Source organism: Labrus mixtus, chromosome 24, assembly GCF_963584025.1.
Source record: "Labrus mixtus chromosome 24, fLabMix1.1, whole genome shotgun sequence".
NCBI classification, from domain to species: domain Eukaryota; kingdom Metazoa; phylum Chordata; class Actinopteri; order Labriformes; family Labridae; genus Labrus; species Labrus mixtus.
The window spans coordinates 10,040,892-10,066,267 of record NC_083635.1 but is presented as its reverse complement, the minus strand read 5'-3'; the positions used below and the strand labels follow the sequence as shown (position 1 = coordinate 10,066,267).

General features: G+C 39.2%; 1 protein-coding gene across 6 annotated transcripts; it reads right to left on the bottom strand.

The window, feature by feature from the left end:
- Positions 1–6,367: 6,367 nt before the first annotated feature.
- LOC132959451 (uncharacterized) lies at positions 6,368–22,626 on the bottom strand. 6 transcript variants are annotated; one of them, XR_009667016.1, is made up of 18 exons: positions 22,372–22,626; positions 21,940–22,245; positions 21,724–21,841; positions 21,254–21,341; positions 20,279–21,164; positions 19,879–20,199; positions 18,938–19,061; positions 18,813–18,855; positions 17,767–18,731; positions 17,291–17,611; positions 16,357–16,473; positions 16,232–16,274; positions 14,375–16,150; positions 14,098–14,148; positions 8,928–9,239; positions 8,232–8,793; positions 7,729–7,765; positions 6,368–7,646 (listed from the first exon to the last, which is right to left on the bottom strand). XR_009667016.1 is itself a non-coding variant. In XM_061032438.1 (15 exons), the coding sequence occupies exons 9-15, from the start codon at positions 17,912–17,914 to the stop codon at positions 11,730–11,732; spliced, it is 1,194 nt and encodes a 397-aa protein (XP_060888421.1). In that variant the 5' UTR covers positions 17,915–18,731; positions 18,813–18,855; positions 18,938–19,061; positions 19,879–20,199; positions 20,279–21,164; positions 21,254–21,341; positions 21,724–21,841; positions 21,940–22,245; positions 22,372–22,610; the 3' UTR covers positions 11,226–11,729. The 6 variants fall into 6 exon arrangements, 1 of the variants encoding a protein (XP_060888421.1); XR_009667017.1 differs by lacking the exon at positions 14,098–14,148 and adding an exon at positions 9,447–9,509; XR_009667015.1 differs by lacking the exon at positions 14,098–14,148 and adding an exon at positions 9,459–9,509.
- Between the last annotated feature and the right edge of the window lie 2,750 nt (positions 22,627–25,376).

Here is a 25,376-nt window from a genome sequence, read left to right as displayed (position 1 = left end):
TGAAGTTATTATGAACATTCATTACATAGGATTTACATTTTATTCTTATAATGGGTATGACTCTAGGACTTGATGCAATTGCTTTAAATTGAATAGTCTTCAACGAAGGGCAAAAACGCAAAAAAGCCAGTCAGCCATTACATTTTCTAAAACCTCATTGGCTGCCCCTGTTTTTCTCAGAATGCTAATATGACTATTTCCTAAACTACTTCTGATAAAGTCATTTACATATTTGTACTGTAATTACAAATACAGTATTTTCAGTATCTCAAAAAAGGCCTGAGAAGCAGAAGTTCTCCTCCCTGGGTGTTTCTTGGTCTTTACATTTCCCAGCAGTAGACGATCCAATTCTCAAAACAGTAAGTGTGATTATAAAGAAAAAATCACATGTAGTACATAGGTGTTTTCTTTTTGTGTGTGTGCAAACTTGTGATATTGCGCCTTGTGACTGGAAAGAACACTGCACTGTGTGATTTCTCTGTCCTCTTGGGCATATTCATATCCTAACCTCTAATGACATAATGGATCCATTTTACCATTTTCACTGTTAATCAATACATGTGATGGTCTTTTGTCGCACCACATTGGTTGGAGAGTGGTTTCCGGGCACTAATCGCAAATGTTCCACATTTTCTCATTTTAGTATGGGATTGAGGATCCCTCACTTTCTCCCCCCATGTTTTGTGTCTATAATAATTGTGTCTCAAATAAAGGCATAAAAGCCTTACTTTTGGAGTACATACTCATATCCTGTACAGGGTGGTGGAGTACATTCTTAGTTAATCATGTCATAACTGATCGCATAAAGCAATAAGAATGTGTAGTTATATTGAAACTCTCAGAATGAAACAGAGATGTCGCTTCATGATGTAATAACTGAGTGTCGCCACACTGTTCAGCTCCCAATGAGCTTTCATTTTATATTATTTATTTTTGTGCTTTTTATGCCTTTATTTTAGAGATAGGACAGTGGATAGAGTCAGACATACTGTAGGGAAGAGAGAGAGAGAGTACCGCTACCGGACGACCCCGACTTTATTTTAAACGGAGCATCTTTTTCCATCCAAAACATCTTCCTCAGGCAAATGTGGCGGAGAAGAAAAAAAAGTATTTTCCAAAGTGAGGCAATCAGCAAAATATAATTATCACCTGTAGAACAAAAAAAACAAAACATGGACACTAAATGAGTTTAAAAAAAAAACCTTGACCAAACATAACAATCGTAACCACAATCTGATGCAGTGACTGCATGTGCCTTTCCTACATTTCTCTTTCAATAACTTCCCAACAGAAAACAACAGGAATGAGAGGCTAAGTACAGCTGGATTTGAGTTCTCAGCATTGATTGATTGATTGATTACATTTATTTGAGACATGTCAAATAAAATCAAACATATCAAAAATACAAAACAAAATGAAAAGCACGAAAATACAATAAACAAAAACAAAAAAAAGAAAAAGAAAATTACATATATTCAATTGATATGCCTGAAAAGGAGCAGGAAGAAGTATAAAACTTATTTAATCCTACCCCTTTTCCACAGCTCAATAATTAATATTTATTAAATTAACTTCCTGTGTTCCTTATAATCTCTCTATATATACAATCTATCTATATTACTATATTATGATACTATATTTGATATTTACAATCCAATGATTTTCCATACATATATACAACTTGATATACTATGATTTTTTAGAATTTATATATTTATACAATCCATATATCTATATATACATATCTATTTGTACAATTTGATGTACTATATTTACATTTTATATATTTATACAATCCTTATATGTATACAGTTTGGTACAGTATGTTTACTATTATACATTTGATACAATCTATATCTATATATATACAATTTGATATAGGCTACTATATGTACAATTTACATATATATAATACACATTAACATACACCTGTGTATACAAAACTTGTAAACCCAATTATTATTGTTATTATATTAATTTTATTATTATTATTTAATTTTTTCCTTCTTAAAACTCTCCCTCATCCCTGTACCTTTTGAAAATCATTGCTTTGTACATTTTTTTAAACTGGATCATGTTTGGACAAAGCTTTAGCTCCGGGCTCATACCATTCCACAGTTTCACACCACCAATTGAAATGCATTGACTTTTTAAAGTTGGCTTAAAATTTAACTTTTCCCTCAAATCATAACCCCCCTCTCTGTCAAAAAAAAGTTTTGGAATATTACCTGGTAGCAGTTTGTTTCTTGCTTTGAACATGATTTGTGCCACTTGATAGTCAACCAGGTCAATGAACTTTATAGTACGGGAATGTAAAAACAGGAGGTTGGTGTGATCATAATATCCTGCTTTATTGATTGTTCTTATGGCTCGTTTTTGAAGTGTGACTGGTGGTAGCAGTGAGCTTTTGTAAGTGGTCCCCCAGACCTCCACACAGTAATTTAAATAAGGTCATTGAACAGTAGAGAATATGCAATGATTTGTGATCCAATATATGCTTTGCTTTACACAGAACTGAGATGCTACGTGACAGCTTAGATTTAACATGTTTTATGTGAGCTTTCCAGCAGAGCTCGTGGTCTATTGTCACACCTAGGAATTTATTTACAGACACTCTTTCAATATTAACACCATCTATCTTAACATTTACGTCATTATTTAAATTACAATTTCCAAACAACATCATTTTTGTTTTGCTTAGATTCAATGATAATTTATTATTGTCAAACCACCTTTTTAATTTGCTCATATTTGTGTCATCTGCAAATAACACAAATTGTAGAATATTTTAGGTTTTACATATATCATTTATGTAGAGAATAAAAAGAATTGGGCCCAACACTGACCCCTGGGGGACACCACAAGCAATGTCCAAACAAGATGACGTGTATTCACCCAACTTCACAAACTGTTGCCTGTTACGTAGATAGCTCCTCAGCCAGTTTAATACAACCCCCCTGATACCATACCGTTCTAATTGATCAATTAATCTGTCGTGATTTATTGTATCAAATGCTTTTTTGAGATCAATAAAAACACCAGCTGCATAATTCTTTTGGTCCAGGGAATTTGTGATTTTTTCAATTAGCTCAATGACTTCTAATGAAGTGGATCTGTAGTTTGTTAAGTGGTGTTTGTCTCCAGTTTTGTACAGCGGTATGACTTTTGCAATTTTCATTTTTCTTGGGAATTTACCAGTTTTAAATGATAAGTTACAGATGTGCGTTAGCGGTTTTGCAATTCCCTGAATGACCTGTTCAACTATTCTCATGTCAATGTCATTATAGTCCGTAGAAGTTTTGCTTTCACATTTATGAACAATCTCTATAATTTCACTCTCTTCCACTGCTGTTAGAAACATTGATTTTGGATTAATGTCTAAGAAATCAGAATTCTTGTCGTCAGATCTCACAGAATCAGGGATTTTTTCAGCCAGTATTGGTCCAACATTTACAAAATAATTATTGAAGCCATTAACTGCATCGTCCATTTTATCAATAGTCATATCATTATCAATAAAGTCATGTGGATATTTAACTTGTCTAGAACCATTTCCAATAACACTATTTAATATATTCCATAAATAATAATAATAAGCTGTAATATTCTTTCCTACTATTTCTCATAATATTAGTTAGCTTTTTATATTTCTTATATTTATTTTCTGCATCTTTGGTTCTAAGTTTTATGAATTCTTTATATAGTGTATTTTTCTTTTTGCAGGCATTTTGTAATCCCTTAGTTATCCACTGACTATCTGAATATTTAAATTTCATTTTGATTTATTTTATTGGACAATGTTTATCATACAACAATTTAAATACCCCTAAGAATATTTCATAAGCTTTGTCAATTCTTTCTTCTTTATATAATATTTCCCAATTTCTATTTATTAATTCATTTTTTGAAGCGTTCATTGACTCTTCTGTACTTGACTGTACTCTCCTGTTTTTCTCTCTTGTAGTCGTTATTGAAAACTATAAACACTGTCAGGTGGTCACTGATGTCATTGACCATTAATCCACTTATTGTATTATTGTCTATAACGTTTGTAAATATGTTGTCAATCAATGTGGCACAGTGAGATGTAATCCTGCTCTGGTGATTTTTGGATAGAGGCTTAGACTGTACATTGTATTGATAAAGTCTTCAGTTGGTTTGTGGTTATTGGGATTAAGCAGATCTATATTAAAATCCCCACAGATGAACAGGACTTTTTGATTAGACATTGTGAACATTTCTTCCACCCATTCTTTGAATATATCAATATTGGAACCCGGTGCTCTATAAACACAGCTAACAATTACGTTCTTCTTTTTTTCCATGCAGATTTCAACAGTTAAACATTCTAATACATTTCCGATTGCAGTTGTCATTCCATCTACCACCTTGCAATTAAGGTTTTAGTCCACATACACAGCCACACCTCCTCCAGTCTTGATCATGCCTCTGTATGTTATATTATACAACTGCTAATCTCACATGATCGAGTTCCTTTATCTTGTTTACAAAACAACAACAAAGGGGAAGTCTAGATTCTTCTGAATCTAACTGGAAAGAACCTAGCTGCTCTTCTTGGAATGAGGTTATGATTGTGCAATATCAGTGCGTGTTTAATATTCAAAACCTGGGAAACAATATACAAAGTCAAAATAAGTTTCAACGATTCATCATAAATGCATGGGGCGGCAGTAGCTCAGTCTGTCTCTCTCTGTCTGAGAGAGTCATTTCCCCTGAAAGGTGTGGTTTAACATGAGGGTTTACAGATCATTTTTTAATACAAGTAGATTCAATTGGAGACTTGTTATTGCAGTGAAGTTCACCTGTCCTGTCCTGTTGTTTTTTTGAAGTTCATTCTCTAACCGAGGGAAGTACCTGGCTTCTGAAGTGTGTAATTCTAAACGCGTGCTTGTGGCTTGGCTTGTGGTGTTACCTTGTGTCAAGCACCAGTCTTATGATCAAGGAAAAAAACACCCCAAAACATCACTTCTCATATTTTGAAACACTATAGCTAGCTATAGTCACTGCCCGCCAGAGAGTCGCACAACAACATATATATGTTGTTTTCTTTTTAGATCCTATTCTCACCTGAACAACAGAAAGAAACAGATACTGTACATCTTAAATCAGCCTTCCAGTATATCTACCTTCTATCGGTTTACCAGCAGTGATTGACCCCGAGTGACTTAATAACCATCTAAATGTCATATTAAGACAGTCAGTGGTAATTAAAAAGCCCATTTTGACAGCAGAAATAAACATGTTACAGCCCGGTTCAAGTCTTTATCAGCACACACGGTACAAGGGTACATTCTTGTATCATTGTTTTGATTTTATGGAGACAAAGAGTCATTCTGGTGCTCATTTTTATTAACTGTTGAGTTAGGGTACAATCTACAATCTGTGACGTAACATGTAAATATAAAATGGGGGAAAACTCAAGTGGTTTGAGAAAGAAGTAGTTCACACAAATGAGGGGATTTAATTCCCCCAGCAGCTTCTTATGAGTCAAGCACAGTGTCAGAAAGTGAAAGAAACAAAAGCCTTTCAGCTGATTGAGTAAACAAGTTGCAGCTGAGAAGTCTTCTATGTTAATTATATCCAGATTCAAACAACAAACTATCACTAATAGAAACTTCACATCACTGTCCTGTTCAGTCATTTTGATCCCAGGGAAGCATACCAAACTTTTTCTAGGATGGCGCACAGCACAGCACAGACCGCACTCGAACAGGGCGTCACACACTGATCACCCACATTACCCCACTTCCCTCAGGACGGTGGTACAGCGCCTGATCCCTGCTGTTATCGCAGCCCTGAACAAAAGGCCTCGCTGAACAGGCCAGAGTGGGAACTCTTGATTGTTGGTTTGTTTTATACTCTGTGTTTTGTATACTGTTCTTTGGTGGGAATTGTCTACTTGGACAGAAACGGTGCTGCGAAAAGGAATTTGCCCATGTGGACAAAAAAGTCTAAAGTCTTAAGTCGATAGGTGATTGCTTGCATTTAAGAAGAGCTGACCTGGACAAATGCTGATAGCTGACTAATTTCCCTGAAATCTCCCTCACTGAAGCCAGTCAGTCTGTTCTCCCTGACCCTTAGAAATCCCTTGCTCTGTGCCAGAACGGGATTGGTGTAACTCAAAAGCCAAAATGATAAAGAATGCAAAGAATGTGATTGAATATAAAATAAGAGGATGAGAGTGAAAAGTCCTCAGTAAAGAGCAAAGTGTTAGCAGGGGAACACCTGAGAGAAAGAAGAATGGCTGAAAGATTTGTTTCAAGTGAATACAAAAGATTCTCCTCATTCTTTAGTAACAAAAGAAGTGGACTATTTCCAAGGAAGACACACAAAGAAAAACCAGAGGTTTCATTGTTAAGACTTTATGAAAAACATCACTGGACTGCTACAAACTTAACATTACATATTTAAAAAAAAAAAGAAATGCATCAATACAGTTATATGAACCGTTCACTCTCAGCACATTCACATGCAGTTAAAATAAAGTTGATTTACTTTGTCAGTCCGACTAAAACTGGACTTTTTTTGAAACTTTTCCATGTTTCACAGCCATGAGTCAGACATACTACCGCTAATAAATTGATTCTTCCCCGAGTGCTTGTAAACTGGGACAAGGGCAGTAGTTCAATTAAATGACCTACTGTAGCTTGACTTAAAGGTCACCTATTATGTAAAATACCCTGTACCACGGTTTTCTAACTTTAATGTGTCCCTAGTCTGTCTACAATTATGAGAAAAGTCCATCCTCTCCATCTTTTGCCTGCAAGATTTTTCAGAAAATGTGTGATCAAACAGGCCGTTTGGAGATTTTCCCTTCATGACATCACAAAGGGCAGTAGCCCCTCCCCCCGGTGGGTGACACTCCCACAGCCAGGTGTTTGTTCTGCCCTCTGAGTCTGCCTTCTGGCTGTAAATAATAGGGCATGGAGCGAGAAAGCACAAGCCACCCAAGCCCTTCCAGAGAGGGGGCGTGGTCATACACCGCTCATTTACATATTTAAAGGTACAGACACAGCTCATTTACATACAATAATCCAACCTGGAGGTAACAAATGCATGAACTAGTTTTCCTGCACTCCATGGCTAACTTTGGTGTGCACAGAGGACTTCTCATTAGCATGTACAAAATGTATTTACACCTGTCTCAAATAAAAGCAGGGTCACTATAGACTAAGAAAAACCCCGGGCTATGAATTAAAGTTTAAAGGTATTTGTCAAAAAGCTGGTTGAGCATCACAGTTGTTAAGAGTGGGAAAAAAACTGTCGACCAGAATGAATGAAACATAGGGACTCGTCAGAAAGTAAAACAGTGCCATCATGTGGACAGTGGGCCTACTTTAACTTTGAACACATGCTACACATACTTCCCTCATGAATAAGGACAGCCGTTGAGATTACACCTCTGGCTCACGCTGGTGAATCTACAGCTGTTTTTCATCAATGTGCATTGGAAAAAGATGAAGACAAGAAGTCAAAATTTACAAAAACTTCCCTGCATGCATTTCCTCTCTGGTAAACGTGTTTGAATTGTTAGTGTTTGAGTTACAGCCGTGCAGATTGACGGTTGAATAAAGCGCACAATCTGTCTGTATGAAGGTGCTGTACGGTTCAATGTCTTGAGGCTCCTTAGGAAAGACGCAGATAAAAATACAATTACGTTGAATAATTTGCAAAAATTTAATTAAAAATGTTTTTTCTTGACTGTACCATGATTTGAAGACTGCTCAGTGGTTGTCTTGGTTTTCTGAAAGGTGAAACAACACATTTGTAATAAATCTTCACGGTACGTTTTAAGTCAGTTTTTCAGAACAGAAATAAATGAACAGCATCTATCGTGTGTCACTTCCCCATATGACTATATCAAGATCTTAAAATGTATTCGATTGAAAATAACTGATTATTTATGCTGGTTTTGTTGATTTCTGTTTAATGTTTTTATTGATTTCTATTTAGGATTTTTGTGGTGGCACCAGGGGGGCCCATGCCACCCCTGGCCACCCATCTGGACACACCCCTGGGGCGGGGAGTCGGGACACTTTACTGTATCCAGCAGAGTAATAATTATTGATATTAGCTCATGTGCTTTTACACTCTACATCACATTCACAATGCCTCTTCTCCAATCAGATTACTTGGTTGGAAATCACTCTTGTCTCACAAGTTAAGCTTTGCTAAAACATGTTATTATTGATATAAAAGTAGTCTCTTACCTGCGGCGCATGTGTCTGTAGATAAACCCGATGATTATTGCAGTTATGATCACGACTGCAGTAACAACCGTCAAGGAAACCATCGACATTGGTAGATAACTGCTCGCGTCTAAAAGATTCAAAAGAAAATTATGACACCACCGCTTGGTACTTGTGAGGAAACCTAAGAAACAGGCCGTTTGGAGATTTTCCCTTCATGACATCACAAAGGGCAGTAGCCCCTCCCCCAAGTGGGTGACTCTCCCACAGCTAGGTGTTTGTTCTGCCCTCTGAGTCCGCCTTCTCACCGTAAACAATAGAGCATGGAGCGAGAATGCTCCAAGCGTGGTCACAGCTCATTTACATATTTAAAGGTACAGACACAGAAACAGCCTGTTCTGAGCAGGGCTGATATAGAGGGGTTAATAGGCATGATTAAATACAGGATCAGAGTGGATTTAGAACAAGAAACGTGTTTTGGGGAGCTTTAAGAACAAGCAGGATCATTCAGGAGTTTTACAGCTATGATAAAAGAAGGAGCTTGGATTACGTTAAAGTATGAAAATATGGAAATTTAAATTACCTTCCACAGTGACATTTGACGCCTCTTCATTTGACGCCGGTCGATCCAACATAGCAGGGAATAATGTGAGCAAAAGGTCACGTTAAAAATCTGATTTTTTTCTGTTGATGTTAGAGTTTAAATTTAGCGCTTACCTTCCACAGTGACATTCAGATGGGTAGTATAAGTTCCATCCCCACATGAACACTCACAGGTGTAGCGCCCTTCATCCTCTGGTGTTAAACTGCTCAACTGAAGAAACACCGTCTGATTCTCTGTCAGAAGTTTGACTCCTGATTCACATTTGTTCTCAAAGCCATTTTCATGTCGATAAAACAAACAAGATTCGTTTCCCCTTCTTCTCTTTGTGCTGATCTTACAAACTATCATTATGATGAAATACTCTGTGTCGTTGGAGCATAACAGTGTAACATCTGGTTCTCTCCCGATGGTTTTCACCAGAGTCTCTGCAAACATAGAAAATAAATCTGGACTCATTATCCATTAATTAATTTTTTCCTGAATTTACTAAAATACAAATATTCAAGTATATTATGGCAGGATAAACTCTTTAATATTTGAAGTTAGCATATTTACTATAAGCTACAATGATTCCACAGAGCTGTCAAACTGGCTCACTGTGTACTGTTTAGAATAAATGCTCCTGTACCTACCTGTAGGCCTACCTTCAGCATCTGTTTCGTTGAGTTTTCTTCCACAGCTCTTCTCAGAAGCTGCTGCAAACACTATGAGGAAATGATGGTTTGCTTCATGAACACATATATAATTAATGAAATCTTTACAACAATCATTGACATGACAACACCAAACACAGTCTGAGCTATCTGTTGCTGTATTTTTGTAATGTTGCAAACAGTTAATCAAAATGTTTATTACACCAGAAAGACAAATAACTGCAGAAAATGTGTCGTTGCCTTCTTTAAACCAAAATCAGGACAACATGAAGAAGTAAACATTACCTGTCTTTCCAAAAAACACTATTGGTGGCAAAAGCAGAGCGAAGCACAAGGTCCATTTTGCCATCCTGGGCAAAAAGGGAACTTCAGCTGGCTGAGCACAACACTACACTGAAGATAGGAGGATATCTTCAGTGTCAGCCTCTCACAAAGGTAGTGAGAAATCTTCTATAAAGGAAGTCCTGCTTGACACTTCTTCTTTCACATGACAGTAATCTTCTTGTAACTTCAACACCTTTCTTGTAGCCTGCAGTCAAGTTCTCACGCTCCAGTTTGAGCTGCATCCACCAAGAGTCTAACCGATATTAAGAGCTTCCTGCAATGGTCTTTCAACGTGAATCTTAAGTGAGAGGGAGTGTGTCACAGGACCCGCTTAAGCTGAGCTGATCGCTTTTGTGGCCATGACATATATAGAGGACTGTGCTTCAGCAATAAATAGAAAGTTCTGTGGTCCCTGCAGCTCAGGGAAATGATGATCCTCACAAGGAAACCAGTGTGTCACCGCTACATCGCACTCTTATAACTCTACAGCAGCATGTGTTAAAAACAGTCACTCTTTAACGACCCTGTAACCACAAGTCTGCTGCAAAACGCTGCAATGTCTTTCTTTGGGGCAATTACATGCAAGCAAGTTAAGTCCAGATGAAGAGGGTATTGTTGCCGCCTCTTATTTTAATTGTCTTTAAAAAGTCATGATCAACATACAAACAGTATCTACTCTAGGTCTGCAGGCATTCTTTTCAAAATAAATTTTTGCTAGCAGTTTCTCTAGATAACCGCCACACAGTTTCACAGCGCTCCTTTTTTTAAACCAGTCCCCTCAATTTCAGATTTCAAAGTAAGCATGGCTGTCTGACAATAAAAAACAGTTTAATCTCTGCCTGAACTAGCTCACACTAGCGTCACCTCATTTATGTCATCTTGAATCTCTCACAAGGAAACCAATGTGATGTGTTCAAATAGCACTCCAATGACCTGACTACTGCAAGTGTCAAGAATAATTTAAAACTCAACTCAAGTTATTAAACTACGAGTAGCAACGTATGATTGTAACAAACTGCAGAATTGACTCGTTTGTTCTTTTTGGCCGGGGTCTCGGGTCACTTTTGGGGTTTTTTTTTCGGGGATTTTATGCTCAATTATTCTCTGGGTTAAACTTGCAAAATCGGTTTTTCGGTCTCCATGTTTGTAGCCTTGATCATATTATTCCAGCCGGTACCTACTGCGCAGACTCTGGTTTCAAATTTAGAATATGTCGGCGCCCGTCACAGGATATTCTGGCTTCACTGGGTTCAACAGAAGGAGGCTGAGGGACGCTGTCCGTTTGCATATAGTCTATAGTTCTAATGATTGGATTGGAGGCATTTCAGGAGTGCTGATATCGACGACATCAGCTTCTAACTATGTGTCTCACTCCGTCTTAGACGTCCTATAAACACGGTGAAATAACATCACAGCACACAGTGGTTGTCTTGTTTGATCAAGCTGGTACCTTTAAATCACACGTCACCAAAAACAATCATGAACAGAATTTCTTCACAGGTTGCAGATAAATAGAAACATACAAAAAAGACATAATGCAAAGTAACAGGTAAAAAAGCAAAATCTGAGGTTGTTTAATATCTGTATTTATTGACTGTAATAATGTGGAATAAAAGCAATATAACATGTGAGGTTGTGCTGTTTCACTGAACATTAGCACATCTGTAACCAATCACAGCCGTGCTGATATTCAGCGTCACAGTACGCCCTCTTGTGTGATATTGGTTCATTTACACTGTGAGCTGTGGGACTCACTTACACTCACAACTGACCGACTTGTACTAAATCATAAATCGGGATGTGACACGTTTTCATAAAGGAAGTTCACATGGAGGAAACTGAAGCTGCAGGTTTTTCAGGAGGAAGTCGATGTGTTGTTAAAGTCTGAAAACTAAAACAGACACATCCTCCTTTTACGGCACGTTTTCTTCATTTGATTCAAAGGTTTTCATAGTCTTCCCATTGCTCGATCTCTGTATCGTCTATTTCTTGATGTGCAGTCGCTGTGTTGTCGCTCTTGGCGTCGTGCGGATGATGCACTGAGGAGATGGTTTGATAGAGGTCACTTAATGGTTGTTGAAGGCTTTCGTAGAGGTTATCTGGTTCACCTCGGTCCTATGGAAACATTAAATATCATATGAAAGTGTTTTAAAAGTCTGACTGAAGTGCACTGTAGGTCAAATCCAGACTCTTAAAATGATCTCCTATCCTTTCACTGTTAAAGGACTTTATCGATTATAATCAAGATGATCTTTAATGTCTGGACTGGAGCAAAACCAGGACTTCAAACGATGCACTGAAACTATGTGTTTAAATGTGTTTTGACGGTTTTAAGGTACTTTAGCAATGATGCTCATGAGTGCTAGCTTAGCTCATGTTCATATATGGGCGCCACTGTATGTCGGTCATGACTTGTCCCTAGCTCCCATGCGCTTTTGCTAGTTTTGTAAAGCTCCTGCATATCTCTTAAAGTAACTGTGAGTTCATGAAGACTGTTCGTTTTCAAATTTTGTACTTATTTTCTTGTAAAATGTGTAACGCTAACTCCGCTAGCTTCGCAGTTTCTCTATGGGATTTCCCATGTTATTTGTTAGCATAATGCTAAGCGAGAATTGATCTCCTCCTGTATGAACCTGTTTGTAACTGTATTGCATTAATAAGAAGCTCTTAAGTAGCAGAACCGAATTATTTTATATTTGTAGAGAAGAAGAATAACACACAGAAACATTTATTTTGTAGTTTTGAAAACTTGAAATGTGGATAAAATGTTGTTTTTGAAGAAAGAAATGAAAACCAAAATACAGTTTAAGTTAAACTGAAATACATAAACATATGTATAAAAATAAAGACTAGAAGAAGCGAGGATAGGAAACACACTACATTGCTTTGTCTCATTATTTCCCTGTTATTAACAGGACAAATCTAATCTGGCAACAGTCCTCCATACAGGGCCTGTTACACAGGTACTGTTGTCCTGTTTCTGTTTCAGAGCTTTGGCGTCCTCTGGTGGTCAGTTATGGCTTGCTTGCTGGTTTATTGGAGGCCCCGCCCACTTACCTTTGTTTGCTGACTCGCTGAACCTGAAAGCCTCCTAAATACTAAGAGTAGCATCGAGTGACAAAATTCTAAGAAACATCTTAGACTCATGACATTTTCTAAGAATTTCCTCTTAAAGTAAAGATCCTTGTTAAGGTTAAAGTTATTCACAAAGCATTTTCGCCCTTAGTAGAGCTCCTGTTGTGTAAAACTGACACATCTATTAGAGATCAGAAAGGCACATTTAATGGAGCATGTATTACTACTATTACATGCTCATCTAAATATTCTGAAAACAGAAGAATTGCACAGGAGGGTTGTTACGAGTTTGGAGCTGAAAAACTGTTTTCAAGTATTCAGAATGAAAAAAAGAAAAGATCTTTAAAGGTATAGAGGACAAAAAGTGTGGCTCACCAAAGAGCAGGGTGCTTCCTGCACAGATAACCCAGACGCTTCTGACCTCGTATTATTTCTATAAACAAGAAAAGGTTTTATTACTTGCTGTGAAAATGTTGAATATCTTTAATACACACAGGATTTGTCAATAATGATGCCACATTAATTTACAAGGCTTAACACACAAAGATGTATAGACAGTTTCACCTGCAGGATTTTTTTCTCAGAGTGCATCCAACCATAATTCCAGTGATGATGATAAATGCAGGAAGGGCAGTCGTCATGGCGATGAAAACCCAGTGGAAGGATTGCAGAAGATTGTCGTTTGACGGCTCTTCATTTGACGCCGGTCGATCCAACATAGCAGGGAATAATGTGAGCAAAAGGTCACGTTAAAAATCTGATTTTTTTCAGTTGATGTTACAGTTTAAATTTAGCGCTTACCTTCCACAGTGACATTCAGATGGGTAGTATAAGTTCCATCCCCACATGAACAATCACAGGCGTAGCTCCCTTCATCCTCTGGTGTTAAACTGCTCAACTGAAGAAACACCGTCTGATTCTCTGTCAGAAGTTTGACTCCTGATTCACATTTATTCTCAAAGCCAATTTCATGTCGATAAGACAAACAAGATTCGTTTCCCCTTCTTCTCTTTGTGCTGCTCTTACAAATTATCAGTGAGATGAAATACTCTGTGTCGTTGGAGCATAACGGTGTAACATCTGGTTCTCTCCCGATGGTTTTCGCCAGAGTCTCTGCAAACATAGAAAATAAATCTGGACTCATAATCTATTAATGCATTTTTTTTAAATGTACTATATAAAGAATATTCAGGAACATTATGGCGGGAGGAACTGTAATATTTAGGCCTACCTTCAGCATCTGTTTCATTGAGTTTTCTTCCACAGCTCTTCTCAGAAGTCGCTGCAAACACTATGAGGAAATGATTGTTTCCTTAATGAACACATTTATATTGAATTAAATCTTTACAACAATCATTGACATGACAATACCAAACACAGTCTGAGCTATCTGTTGCTGTATTTTTGTAATGCTGCAAAAATGTAATCAAATTGTTTAATTACACCAAAATCAGGACAACATGAAGAAGTCAAAGAGTTTTAAAAGGTGATGTATAAGAAGTCAGTACCTTCAGAGTCGAAACACAAACACAGCGGCAGCAGAAGAAGAAACGAGAGCTCCCAGTGAAACATAATCCCATGAGGTCTGAACACTGAACAGTCAGTAATCTGTGTTACCTTTACCCAAAATACCTCACGAGTGCATGAGCTGATCTAGTGTGTGCTAAAAAGGGGCGCATGAGACTCGACTTCCTGTGCTGTCAAGTGAAGACGCTCTGTGGCAGAATCTTTTATTATCGTTTGAATAAACTCTGAGGAGCCAGAGAGAAATATAAACTGATGCCTCTAAACTTCAGAAAGAAGAGACTCCTCCTTTAGTTAAAAAGGGTGAAGGGCGTTGAGGTTTTTGATATCATGAGGATCAATATGTAACTCTGACTCTGAAATTGTTTCTGTAAATTCAAAACACTGAAGAGAGCTGTCTCCCCGCCCTCTCCTCCCTAGAGTCGATGCAGGTTGCCATGTGGTGGACACTGAAGCTTCAGTGTTTAGCCAGCTCTTTCGGTATTGAAACCTTTCTGCGTTCTAACCTCTCCAAGCGTCTCCAATATTTATCCTAAAGTTTCACCGGGTTTCTGGTCGTTGAGCTCATTACAAAAAAAGACGAGGTCGGGTAGAATCAGTTATATCTGAACCAGTTCACACCTGTCGGTTTGCCCGGCAAACTGAGGGACGTCAAAAACGGCCGTTGGGGGGGGGGATGCCTTAAAACCACCTATCTCCTCAGGTCGAGACAAATCAAGACCATTCAGGACTGAAACGCAACTAAGGAGGAGGACACACTTCAACAGAGCATGTGTCCTCCATGTGTAATTTTAGAATTTAATTTAATTGGGGTTTTGTCTTTGTTTGGCAATTTTACTTGTTTATTCAATGCATCAATGAGTTTTTTCATCTGAGCTGAACATTTTGTCTGCATCCTTTGTGCTTTATTGTAGGCAAGTCATTGGCAGACCACATTCTCACGCTTTAAAGTGAACTATAGAGGTAACACTTTCACACTACATTGAGTTATAGTGGGTTATTCGTTGGTATTAGAACAGCAGCTCTGCGTCCATTGAACCCTTTTAAGCTGCTTCATGTACGTTAGCATCAGTTTAAACCACAACCACTGTCTGGAAATATCTGTAAAAGAAGATGAAGAGGCGTCCGCTGGTTCTCACTCTGTAAGGCCGCCTCTGTGCAGACCACTGAGCGAAGGAAATGTGAAGGAGGCGGAGGGGCGCCCGCAACGTGATGGAGGCGGCTTAAAAGAAAGCCGCAAGGTAGATTGTTTGCAATAACAGGAAGTTCATGATGGAAACTAAAAAATTTAAACGTGAGGCCAACAGCAGGACTTGATTCACTGAACATCTGATGTTTAACAACTCAAATGTAAAGCCCCGATGAAATTCTGAGACCTGAAGAGAAACTAAACACTGACAAATAGTTCTTAAAGAAGGTCGATGTATTTAATTATAAGGTTTGTAACTGTTCTTTCAGAATCATTTATACACTTGAGAACATTCATGTATTGTTTGTCAGACAGCTTAATGGGTTAAAAACGAAGGTACACCTCCCAATATTGCATTTTTATGGACCCAAAATCTTGTTTCACTTGTTTTCCATGCATCACATTAGAGTAGAGATCGTACAATAAGAAGTATTTAAAGGTTTCTGTAAATTGCTGTCGTCCTAGTTGACCGGTTCCTTTTGGTTTTACGACTGGGCATTTTGAGAACAGAGTAAAGTCTGTTCTCTCTCTGCATGTAGGTGCTGTACGGCTCGATGTCTTCTATGAGCTCCTGCAAACGAACACAATGTTTAACAGAATATGTATAACGTCAAGCGTCATAAAATCCTACTGATGTTTCAATGCGTTGTACCGTAACTGGTGGACTTGGTGGTAGGTCCTGTTGTCTTCTGTTGCTTAAATGACACAGAAAGATCAGTAACTTTTGGAGCTTTTTCTCAGTTCATTTATTGTATTTCTTCCTTATTAGTTTCTTACCCATGATGGATCATTCTGTAGAGAAATCCAAGGATATGATTATGATTATTATGATCACACCGATTACAAGCAGCTTTACAGAAGAGATTTCAGTGACGCCGCTTGTGGCTTCATCCCCTAAAACATAAAGATCAGGGAGGTATCACTGGTTTTTTCACCATCTTTAAAGAACTTTTAGAAACAGTATATTTACACTCACCGGCCACTTTATAGGTACATCTGCTTATTAATGCAAATATCTAATCAGCCTATCACATGGCAGCAACTCTTGACATGGTCAAGATGATCTTGTGATGTTCAAACCGAGAACCAGAATGGTGAAAAAAGTTAATTTAAGTGACTTTGAACGTGGCATTGTCGTTGGTGGAGTATTTCAGCAACCGCTCATCTACTCGGGTTTTCCCGCACAACCATCTCAAGGGTTTACAGAGAATGGTCCGAAAAAGAGAAAATATCCAGTGAGCGTCAGTTCTCTAGGCGGTAATGCCTTGTTGAGGTCAGAGGTCAGAGGAGAATAGTCGGACTGGTTCGACCTGATAGAAAGGCAACAGTAACTCAAATAACTACAGGTTACAACCGAGGTCCCTGTGTACTACCTGAGCATCATTTAAACGCCTACCTGAGCATCATTTAAACGCCTACCTGAGCATCGCTGCTGACCATGTCCATCCCTTTATGACCACAGTTCTTCAACATGACAATGAGTTCCCTGTACTCAAATGGCCTCCACAGTCACCAGATCTCAACCCCAAAAAAGCACCTTCAAAATCTGCCGCATCTGATGCTATCATGTCAATGTTGATCAAAATCTCTACAGAAATGTTAAACACTATATTTTAAACTATCTTTAGATAAACACATTTTTTGACATTGATCACCAGAAATGGAAAATAACCAGAGAAATGTATAAAGTTTAAAAGAAACAAGACTTTACCTTTCACGGTGATGTTGAGCTGGAGGGTCTGTGTTCTCGTAGGGCGTGAGCATTCACAGGTGTAGATCCCACTATCCACTGGTGTTAAACTGGTTAAATCCAGAAATATCGCCTCATTCTCTTTCTTAAGTCGGACTCTTGGGTTACATTTGTGCTCAAAATCACCTCCGTGTCGATACACTAAAAGACACTCTTCTCCAGGACTCATCTCCATGCGGACCTTACAAATGATCAGGGTGATGATACTCATGGTTGAGTTGCTGCATATCGGTGTGACATTTGATTCTCTGCCCGTGGTTTTCTCAAGCTGTATGAGAGACGCTGCAATCCAAAATACAAATTAGCATTTTGCTCAATTTATCTTAAATTGATTCATGTTTTTATCATGCAAAATAATTAGAAAATTACAGAATTATATCAAAAATTCAAAAGGAAATCAGACGTTTTTAGTTGCATTTAAAAGACTTGTACATTACCTTTGCTGTCGACGTAAAGCGTTAGCATCAGAAGCAGAACAAACAGCAGTTTCCGTCGGCCCATTCTGGACAAACTTCTGAACAGTTTCACTGCTGCTGTGGGAGTACAGTGAGCTGCAGTGAAGGTAGGAGGACCAACCTTCGTCATCTGGCTACATAAACCTCAAACCCTCAACAGGCTGGTGTAAAGTCTTTTTAAAGGAAGTGCACGACCCGACTGTTTCTGCTTTAATGTTTTAAGACGCTACACAATGAGCAAGTCAGAAAACAATGCTAATGAATCGCTCCATCTACCTCAGGCCTTTAATCTGATACTCAGATGGTTCAAAGGTTTACGAGGCAGCCACCATCACCCGAAAGGAGAAGAGAATCCATGTTACCAGCAAGGACACCAGCAACACAAAGCATGAGAACCCAAACATAATTAACCCAACTATCACAAGAAGCCTCATAATGTAAGAACCACTGTCTGGAAACATCTGTTAAACAAGATGAAGAGGCGTTCCGACTTCCATCAGGACTTGATTCACTGAACATATGTTTAACGACTCAAATTTAAACCCCCGATGAAATTCTGAGACCTGAAGAGAAACTAAACACTGTCAAATAGTTCTTAAAGAAGGTCGATGTATTTAATTATAAGGTTTGTAACTGTTCTTTCAGAATCATTTATACACTTGAGAACATTCATGTATTGTTTGTCAGACAGCTTAATGGGTTAAAAACAAAGGTACACCTCCCAATATTGCATTTTTATGGACCCAAAATCTTGTTTCACTTGTTTTCCATGCATCACATTAGAGTAGAGATCGTACAATAAGAAGTATTTAAAGGTTTCCGTAAATTGCTGTCGTCCTAGTTGACCGGTTCCTTTTGGTTTTACGACTGGGCATTTTGAGAACAGAGTAAAGTCCGTTCTCTCTCTGCATGTAGGTGCTGTACGGCTCAATGTCTTCTATGAGCTCCTGCAAACGAACACAATGTTTAACTGAATATGGATAACGTCAAGCGTCATAAAATCCTACTGATGTTTCAATGCGTTGTACCGTAACTGGTGGACTTGGTGGTAGGTCCTGTTGTCTTCTGTTGCTTAAATGACACAGAAAGATCAGTAACTTTTGGAGCTTTTTCTCAGTTCATTTATTGTATTTCTTCCTTATTAGTTTCTTACCCATGATGGATCATTCTGTAGAGAAATCCAAGGATAACTCCACTGATTATGATTATTATGATCACACCGATTACAAGCAGCTTTACAGAAGAGATTTCAGTGATGCCGCTTGTGGCTTCATCCCCTAAAACATAAAGATCAGGGAGGTATCACTGGTTTTTTCACCATCTTTAAAGAACTTTTAGAAACAGTATATTTACACTCACCGGCCACTTTATAGGTACATCTGCTTATTAATGCAAATATCTAATCAGCCTATCACATGGCAGCAACTCTTGACATGGTCAAGACGATCTTGTGATGTTCAAACCGAGAACCAGAATGGTGAAAAAAGTTGATTTAAGTGACTTTGAACGTGGCATTGTCGTTGGTGGAGTATTTCAGCAACCGCTCATCTACTCGGATTTCCCCGCACAACCATCTCAAGGGTTTACAGAGAATGGTCCGAAAAAGAGAAAATATCCAGTGAGCGTCAGTTCTCTAGGCGGTAATGCCTTGTTGAGGTCAGAGGTCAGAGGAGAATAGTCGGACTGGTTCGACCTGATAGAAAGGCAACAGTAACTCAAATAACCACAGGTTACAACCGAGGTCCCTGTGTACTACCTGAGCATCATTTAAACGCCTACCTGAGCATCATTTAAACGCCTACCTGAGCATCGCTGCTGACCATGTCCATCCCTTTACGACCACAGTTCTTCAACATGTCAATGAGTTCCCTGTACTCAAATGGCCTCCACAGTCACCAGATCTCAACCCCAAAAAAGCACCATCAAAATCTGCCGCATCTGATGCTATCATGTCAATGTTGATCAAAATCTCTACAGAAATGTTAAACACTATATTTTAAACTATCTTTAGATAAACACATTTTTTGACATTGATCACCAGAAATGGAAAATAACCAGAGAAATGTATAAAGTTTAAAAGAAACAAGACTTTACCTTTCATGGTGATGTTGAGCTGGATGATCTTTGTTTCCGTAGGGTGTGAGCATTCACAGGTGTAGATCCCACTATCCACTGGTGTTAAACTGGTTAAATCCAGAAATATCGTCTCATTCTCTTTCTTAAGTCGGACTCTTGGGTTACATTTGTGCTCAAAATCATGTCCGTGTCGATACACTAAAAGACACTCTTCTCCAGGACTCATCTCCATGCGGACCTTACAAACGACCAGGGTGATGATACTCATGGTTGAGTTGCTGCATATCGGTGTGACATTTGGTTCTCTGCCCGTGGTTTTCTCAAGATCTATGAGAGACGCTGCAAAATACAGAATTATATCAAACATTCAAAAGGAAATCAGACGTTTTTAGTTGCATTTAAAAGACTTGTACATTACCTTTGCTGTCGACGTAAAGCGTTAGCATCAGAAGCAGAACAAACAGCAGTTTCCGTCGGCCCATTCTGGACAAACTTCTGAACAGTTTCACTGCTGCTGTGGGAGTACAGTGAGCTGCAGTGAAGGTAGGAGGACCAACCTTCGTCATCTGGCTACATAAACCTCAAACACTCAACAGGCTGGTGTAAAGTCTTTTTAAAGGAAGTGCACGACCCGACTGTTTCTGCTTTAATGTTTTAAGACGCTACACAATGAGCAAGTCAGAAAACAATGCTAATGAATCGCTCCATTTACCTCAGGCCTTTAATCTGATACTCAGATGGTATGTATGTAGAAGGATACCAGTAAATATACGACGGAAACAACAACAAAAATGCATCGTACTGAAGAGTCTTCACACATTTGCAAAACCATCAGACCCCATTGACAAAAACAGTTCATGTTTTTTGACAGAATACAAGAGTTTCTGGTGCTGCCTCAACGTACATCAGAGAGTCCAACAAGCAAGGATCAGTAAATGAGGAAACAAGGACAGGAAGTGCAAACAACCGGCTGTAAGTTTTGCTGACAGGCAACGCATCGACAGCTGTTCTTAAGAGTTCTAAAAGGCATCAAAAAAACATCCTAAAATCATCATTATCACACAAAACCATCATCATCAAATCATCATTTTAGGCAATAAATCAGCGCTATGCTTGTAAATCAATTTTCAGAGTATTTCCAAATGTGTTGAACACATACACGTAATTTAGTTTTTCATAGTTTCATGGAGCATGTCAGTTGGCTGTATCTCAGAGTGAGCACCATGCTCGAGGAAATATGAGGAGAAAGCCGGGTAGATGTCACAGGTCGTCAGCTCGAGGTCTGCGTACGATTCATCCTGGTCCTATGGAGGAGACATCAAAATGTGAGAAAACTTTCCAAATGTTCATTTAAAAAAAATGTAAGACGCCGTGCACTTTCAGCCACATTTACCAAGCAATCTAGAGAAGTGTATGTGCTGTCCAAACCCTCGGGAGTTTCACATCTGCTGAATTCACATGCGACGGCTGTTGGGACTTCTCTGTAAGCGTAATGTCAGAGTTAGTCAGGAAGAATGAAACTAAATGAATTTTAAATGAGCTATGTAGCTTTTTTATGACAGCTCAACCTAAAATAAATCGTTTTGAAATATGCAGATGGATGGGGGTGTCTGTAGTCTAGTGGTTAGTGCGTGGGCCACATACTGCGGCTACAGTCCTCCAAGTGAGCAGCCTGGGCTCGAAAAAAAAGCCACAAAATAAACACCTTTAACAAATGCAAATGGGTTTAACTCTGCAGCAGAGGGGTTTTTAAAATGTTTTTCTTTTCAGGGGAAGGTAGCAACACATTGTACTTCGCCTACACGCGTGTAAAGTAGTATCACGGTGTTATCTTTCTTCGAGGAATTAGCAGAAGCGTCTCACCTGTTACGCTTTCTTCTACAGTAAATAGCGCCGATTATTCCAGCTGTGATGACTAATGTCGAGGTAACAGCCAGAGGGATCACGAGTGTCGAAATCATCTCACTGTCCTCTTCTTCTGCTACACATCATCAAAACAAAACGTCAACAACCATCTGTATCCAAAATGTGTTTTTGTTGAGTGTGTTATTTTCTCTGTAACATCTTAAATCGTCTTACCTTCCACTGATATGTGGAGCTGAAAAACGTGCGTTCCCCTTTCATATGAGCACTCACAGGTGTAGCTCCCACTGTCCACTGGTGTTAAACCAGTGAAGCCGAGGTAAACCGTCTGCTGCCTGTTCACCAGGGTGAACCTGGAGTCAAACTCGCAGTCCGACTTGGTGACCGGTTGCAGGTGACACTCTTTGCCGTGGTGTCTCCCCGTGTTGATTCTGCAGCTCACAAATACAATGTCGCCCAGGCGTTTCCCGGAGCAGACTGGAGAGAAACCAGGCTCTCGTGCAGCTGTTTTCACAACTGTCTCTGGAATCCAAAAGAAAGAACATTCAGCGACACGCGCATCACGCACTGCACGTTTTCTAACTGCAGCAAAATGAGCAAAACAACATTAATCATAGGAGATATTTCAAAAAAAAAGAAAAGATTTACCATTAACGAGAGCGCACCGTGACACACAGAGCGCCAAAAGAAGAAGAAACGCATGTTTTAACCCGCACATACTGAAGCAAATATCCAAAAGTGACTGCTGAAGAAGCTCTCTGAACTATTAGTGGACACACGACGACCTCACACTGTTGTATCTCATTGAAGAACAAACGAGGCTGATGTGAAACAGAAGTGACCTTTGCTGCTTCTACTTTCAACATCACTTCACTTTTACACACAGGAATGTAAGAATTGTACATCAGGAGTCTTTTTTAAGACAACATTAAGCTGCTCTTAATTCCCCCATCATGGTGCATAATGAATATCCCTGTTATATATTGGTATATTACACTATAGCTTGAGCATCCAGAGGCGCTGCTTATCAACAGGCAAGGAAGGCAACTTCTTGGAGCCCCAGACCGATAGGGTCACAAACTTAAACCAAAGCTGTGGCCCCAAATGTGCAAATTTTGCAATGACCGAGGGAGCCTCCCTAAGAGGCCCCATCTGACAGCACTCACTCTCATTGCCCTGCTAAGCTAAAAGATAAAAGAACGCATTGGGACACGATGGTTGATGAACGCTGGTTGGAGGGCCCCACCAGACTCTTGAATCACCACTTATGGTCTGGTAGTTTGAAGACATTTTATTGTGAAGTGTTGCAGTACACATATCAGAGTTTGAGATTAAATATGACGAGTTTCCAGAGAGAAATGTAATGTCCATTATGTTTGTGTTCAACCCTTTAGTATTGGTAGAGAGGTACACAAACCTCTCCCCGTATACATTGATATGGATCACACTTCTAAGTAGAGACAACCCATTGATCAGCTGACAGTTTTAGGTCAGTATTCAAAGCGGCAGTGCCTCAGTTTTTAGCTGTGGTGCAGTTCCAATAGGCAGCTGACGAGTGGATAAAAAGAGTCAGACCCCACAGAGCGCTCAGACACGTTAAGAGGATAATTAAAACCTTCTGGGTCCAAAGGCAGAGATCCAACTTCTGCTCCAGTCGACGGCTGCTGGACGCCGCCTGCAGGAGCTGAGGACAGCAGAGAGACGAGGATTTAAAGGGTTAAAAACAGAGGAAAACAAGCCCCAAAGAGTCAGATATTTAGATATAACCGTAAAAAAAACAATGTAGGCTAACCATCGCCCGCATGCTCCTGTGATCCATCAAGGTCGCTGCGGTGTCGGTGTGGCTGGTGGTCACTCTGAGGACGGGGTTTCCATCCTGCAGGACTTCACATCTCAGTCTGACAAGGAACAAAAAGTAAGTCACCTTTGAGCTTGAGCGGCGAGCGAGGGACAAATATGAAGGTAGTTTTATTTTCATGCATCTGTTTGTGTAGGCCTGTGGAGAGGAACCAGGCAGGTCATACCGCACACAGTCAGGAACCAAGGGACACAAGCGTAATGTATTATTGTTTGAATCCATTTTCTGTGTAAATAGTAAAAAAAAAAAAACAACCTTTGCTTCATCATGTCAGACTGGGCCAGAGTCTGAAGTCTTGGTTTCAGTGCGGCGGCCATGATGAGGAAAAGTCCAGAAAAGACGCCTGGAAGTTTTTCCACACAGGACGGCGATGGTTTCCACAGAGCTCCCGGCTGCACAGCTGCAGGACGTGTATCTCTGTGAAGTTTAGAACCACACACACACACACACACAACTTAAGGAGTCAAGTCAATTGTGCTCAAACAGACTTTGTAACTGGAACACAAAGGTGTAAGATTAGACTGGTGTTTTGTCCCCTCTACCTGCCGCATTGACTATTTCATCAAGTGGTTACAGTGAAAACTTGGGAGCATTACCTGTTAAAAGCTTTGGCTTCACGTTTCGGGTCATTCTTTTCTTCGCCTCTCTCAGGCCGAAGCTTTGTTTCCGTCCGGGCTGGAGAGGAAACGGAGTCGAGCAGAGCAGCTTCACACAAACTGAAACCGCAACAGCGACGGGTTAGCAGGCAGAACTCTTCATGCAGACACACAACAGCAGGTTGTGAAACCATGGTCGCATGAAGGTGAGACTGTAAGTTTGTGGTTGAAATGCTGCTAACAGATCTGAAGGAAGAAACTGGGTTAAGCTGCAGTCACAAGACAGGCGCGAAAGTGATAAGTGAAGGAGTTTAAATCATTACTGACGGTGCTCTTCATAGTTTTTAGTGGTCTGCCATGATACTATGCAAATCCAATAACTCACAGTTCAGCTTTGGAACAATCAATATGACAAAGTTCGATCCCCAGCTCCTGCAGCCGCACATCCGATGTGTCCTCGGGCAATCAGTGTCGCAGAAACTTTTACAATTCTTCAGCCTGATTGAAAGAAAGCAACAGAATAAATTAAATATAATCTCATGTTGCTCATTGCTTCATATCACAGGAATGAATTCTGTTCAGAGATGCTCAGTTAGGATCAGTGATACTGAAGTCAACCAGCAGAGGGAGTAGTTCACTCTTTATTGTACTGAGTGACCTACATTTAACTGTGCAGGTAATATGTTGTCTATTGACACTCCAGTTATCAATACATGCAAGATGTTATATGCCTTATTAATTAATTAATTTATTTTTTAAGTAGGGTTATCTGCAGGGTATTTAAAAAAAAAAAAATTGCATGGATTGAACTGCACAAAAGCTCTGTGATTTGCAGAATTAAAGATGTGACACTAGAGATATGAATGTATAATGCTAGATTGAATCATGCTAAATTGTGTAATAGATATTAATATTTAAATATTTACTTAGAATGCATTATCAGACATTGATCACATGAATGCATCCTTAAAATGATTCAAGCCAAACAAACCACTCGTGAAGTTACATCCATTTTAAAATCAAGGAGCTTGATTATCTGGAAGAAAATGCGAAAATGCAAAGTGACATGTGGTGTCAATTTTAGGTTTTGAGGTTAACATGTAAGAAACACTAACACAGCAAACCGGGGAAGATTTCAAAGCTGCAACAAATGGTATATTTAAAACGATCTAAAATGATTAAAAATAATCTGGAATAAA

What these genes read in the sequence shown, in the direction of transcription:
- LOC132959451 (XM_061032438.1), bottom strand. Translation starts at nt 17,914, where the DNA reads ATGACGAAGGTTGGTCCTCCTACCTTCACTGCAGCTCACTGTACTCCC. An exon ending in GCTCAACATCACCGTGAAAG is followed by an intron (nt 14,149 to 17,290) that starts GTAAAGTCTTGT and finishes TAGTGTTTGCAG; the next exon opens with CGACTTCTGAGAAGAGCTGT. An exon ending in TCTGAATGTCACTGTGGAAG is followed by an intron (nt 13,558 to 13,667) that starts GTAAGCGCTAAA and finishes CGTCAAATGAAG; the next exon opens with AGCCGTCAAACGACAATCTT.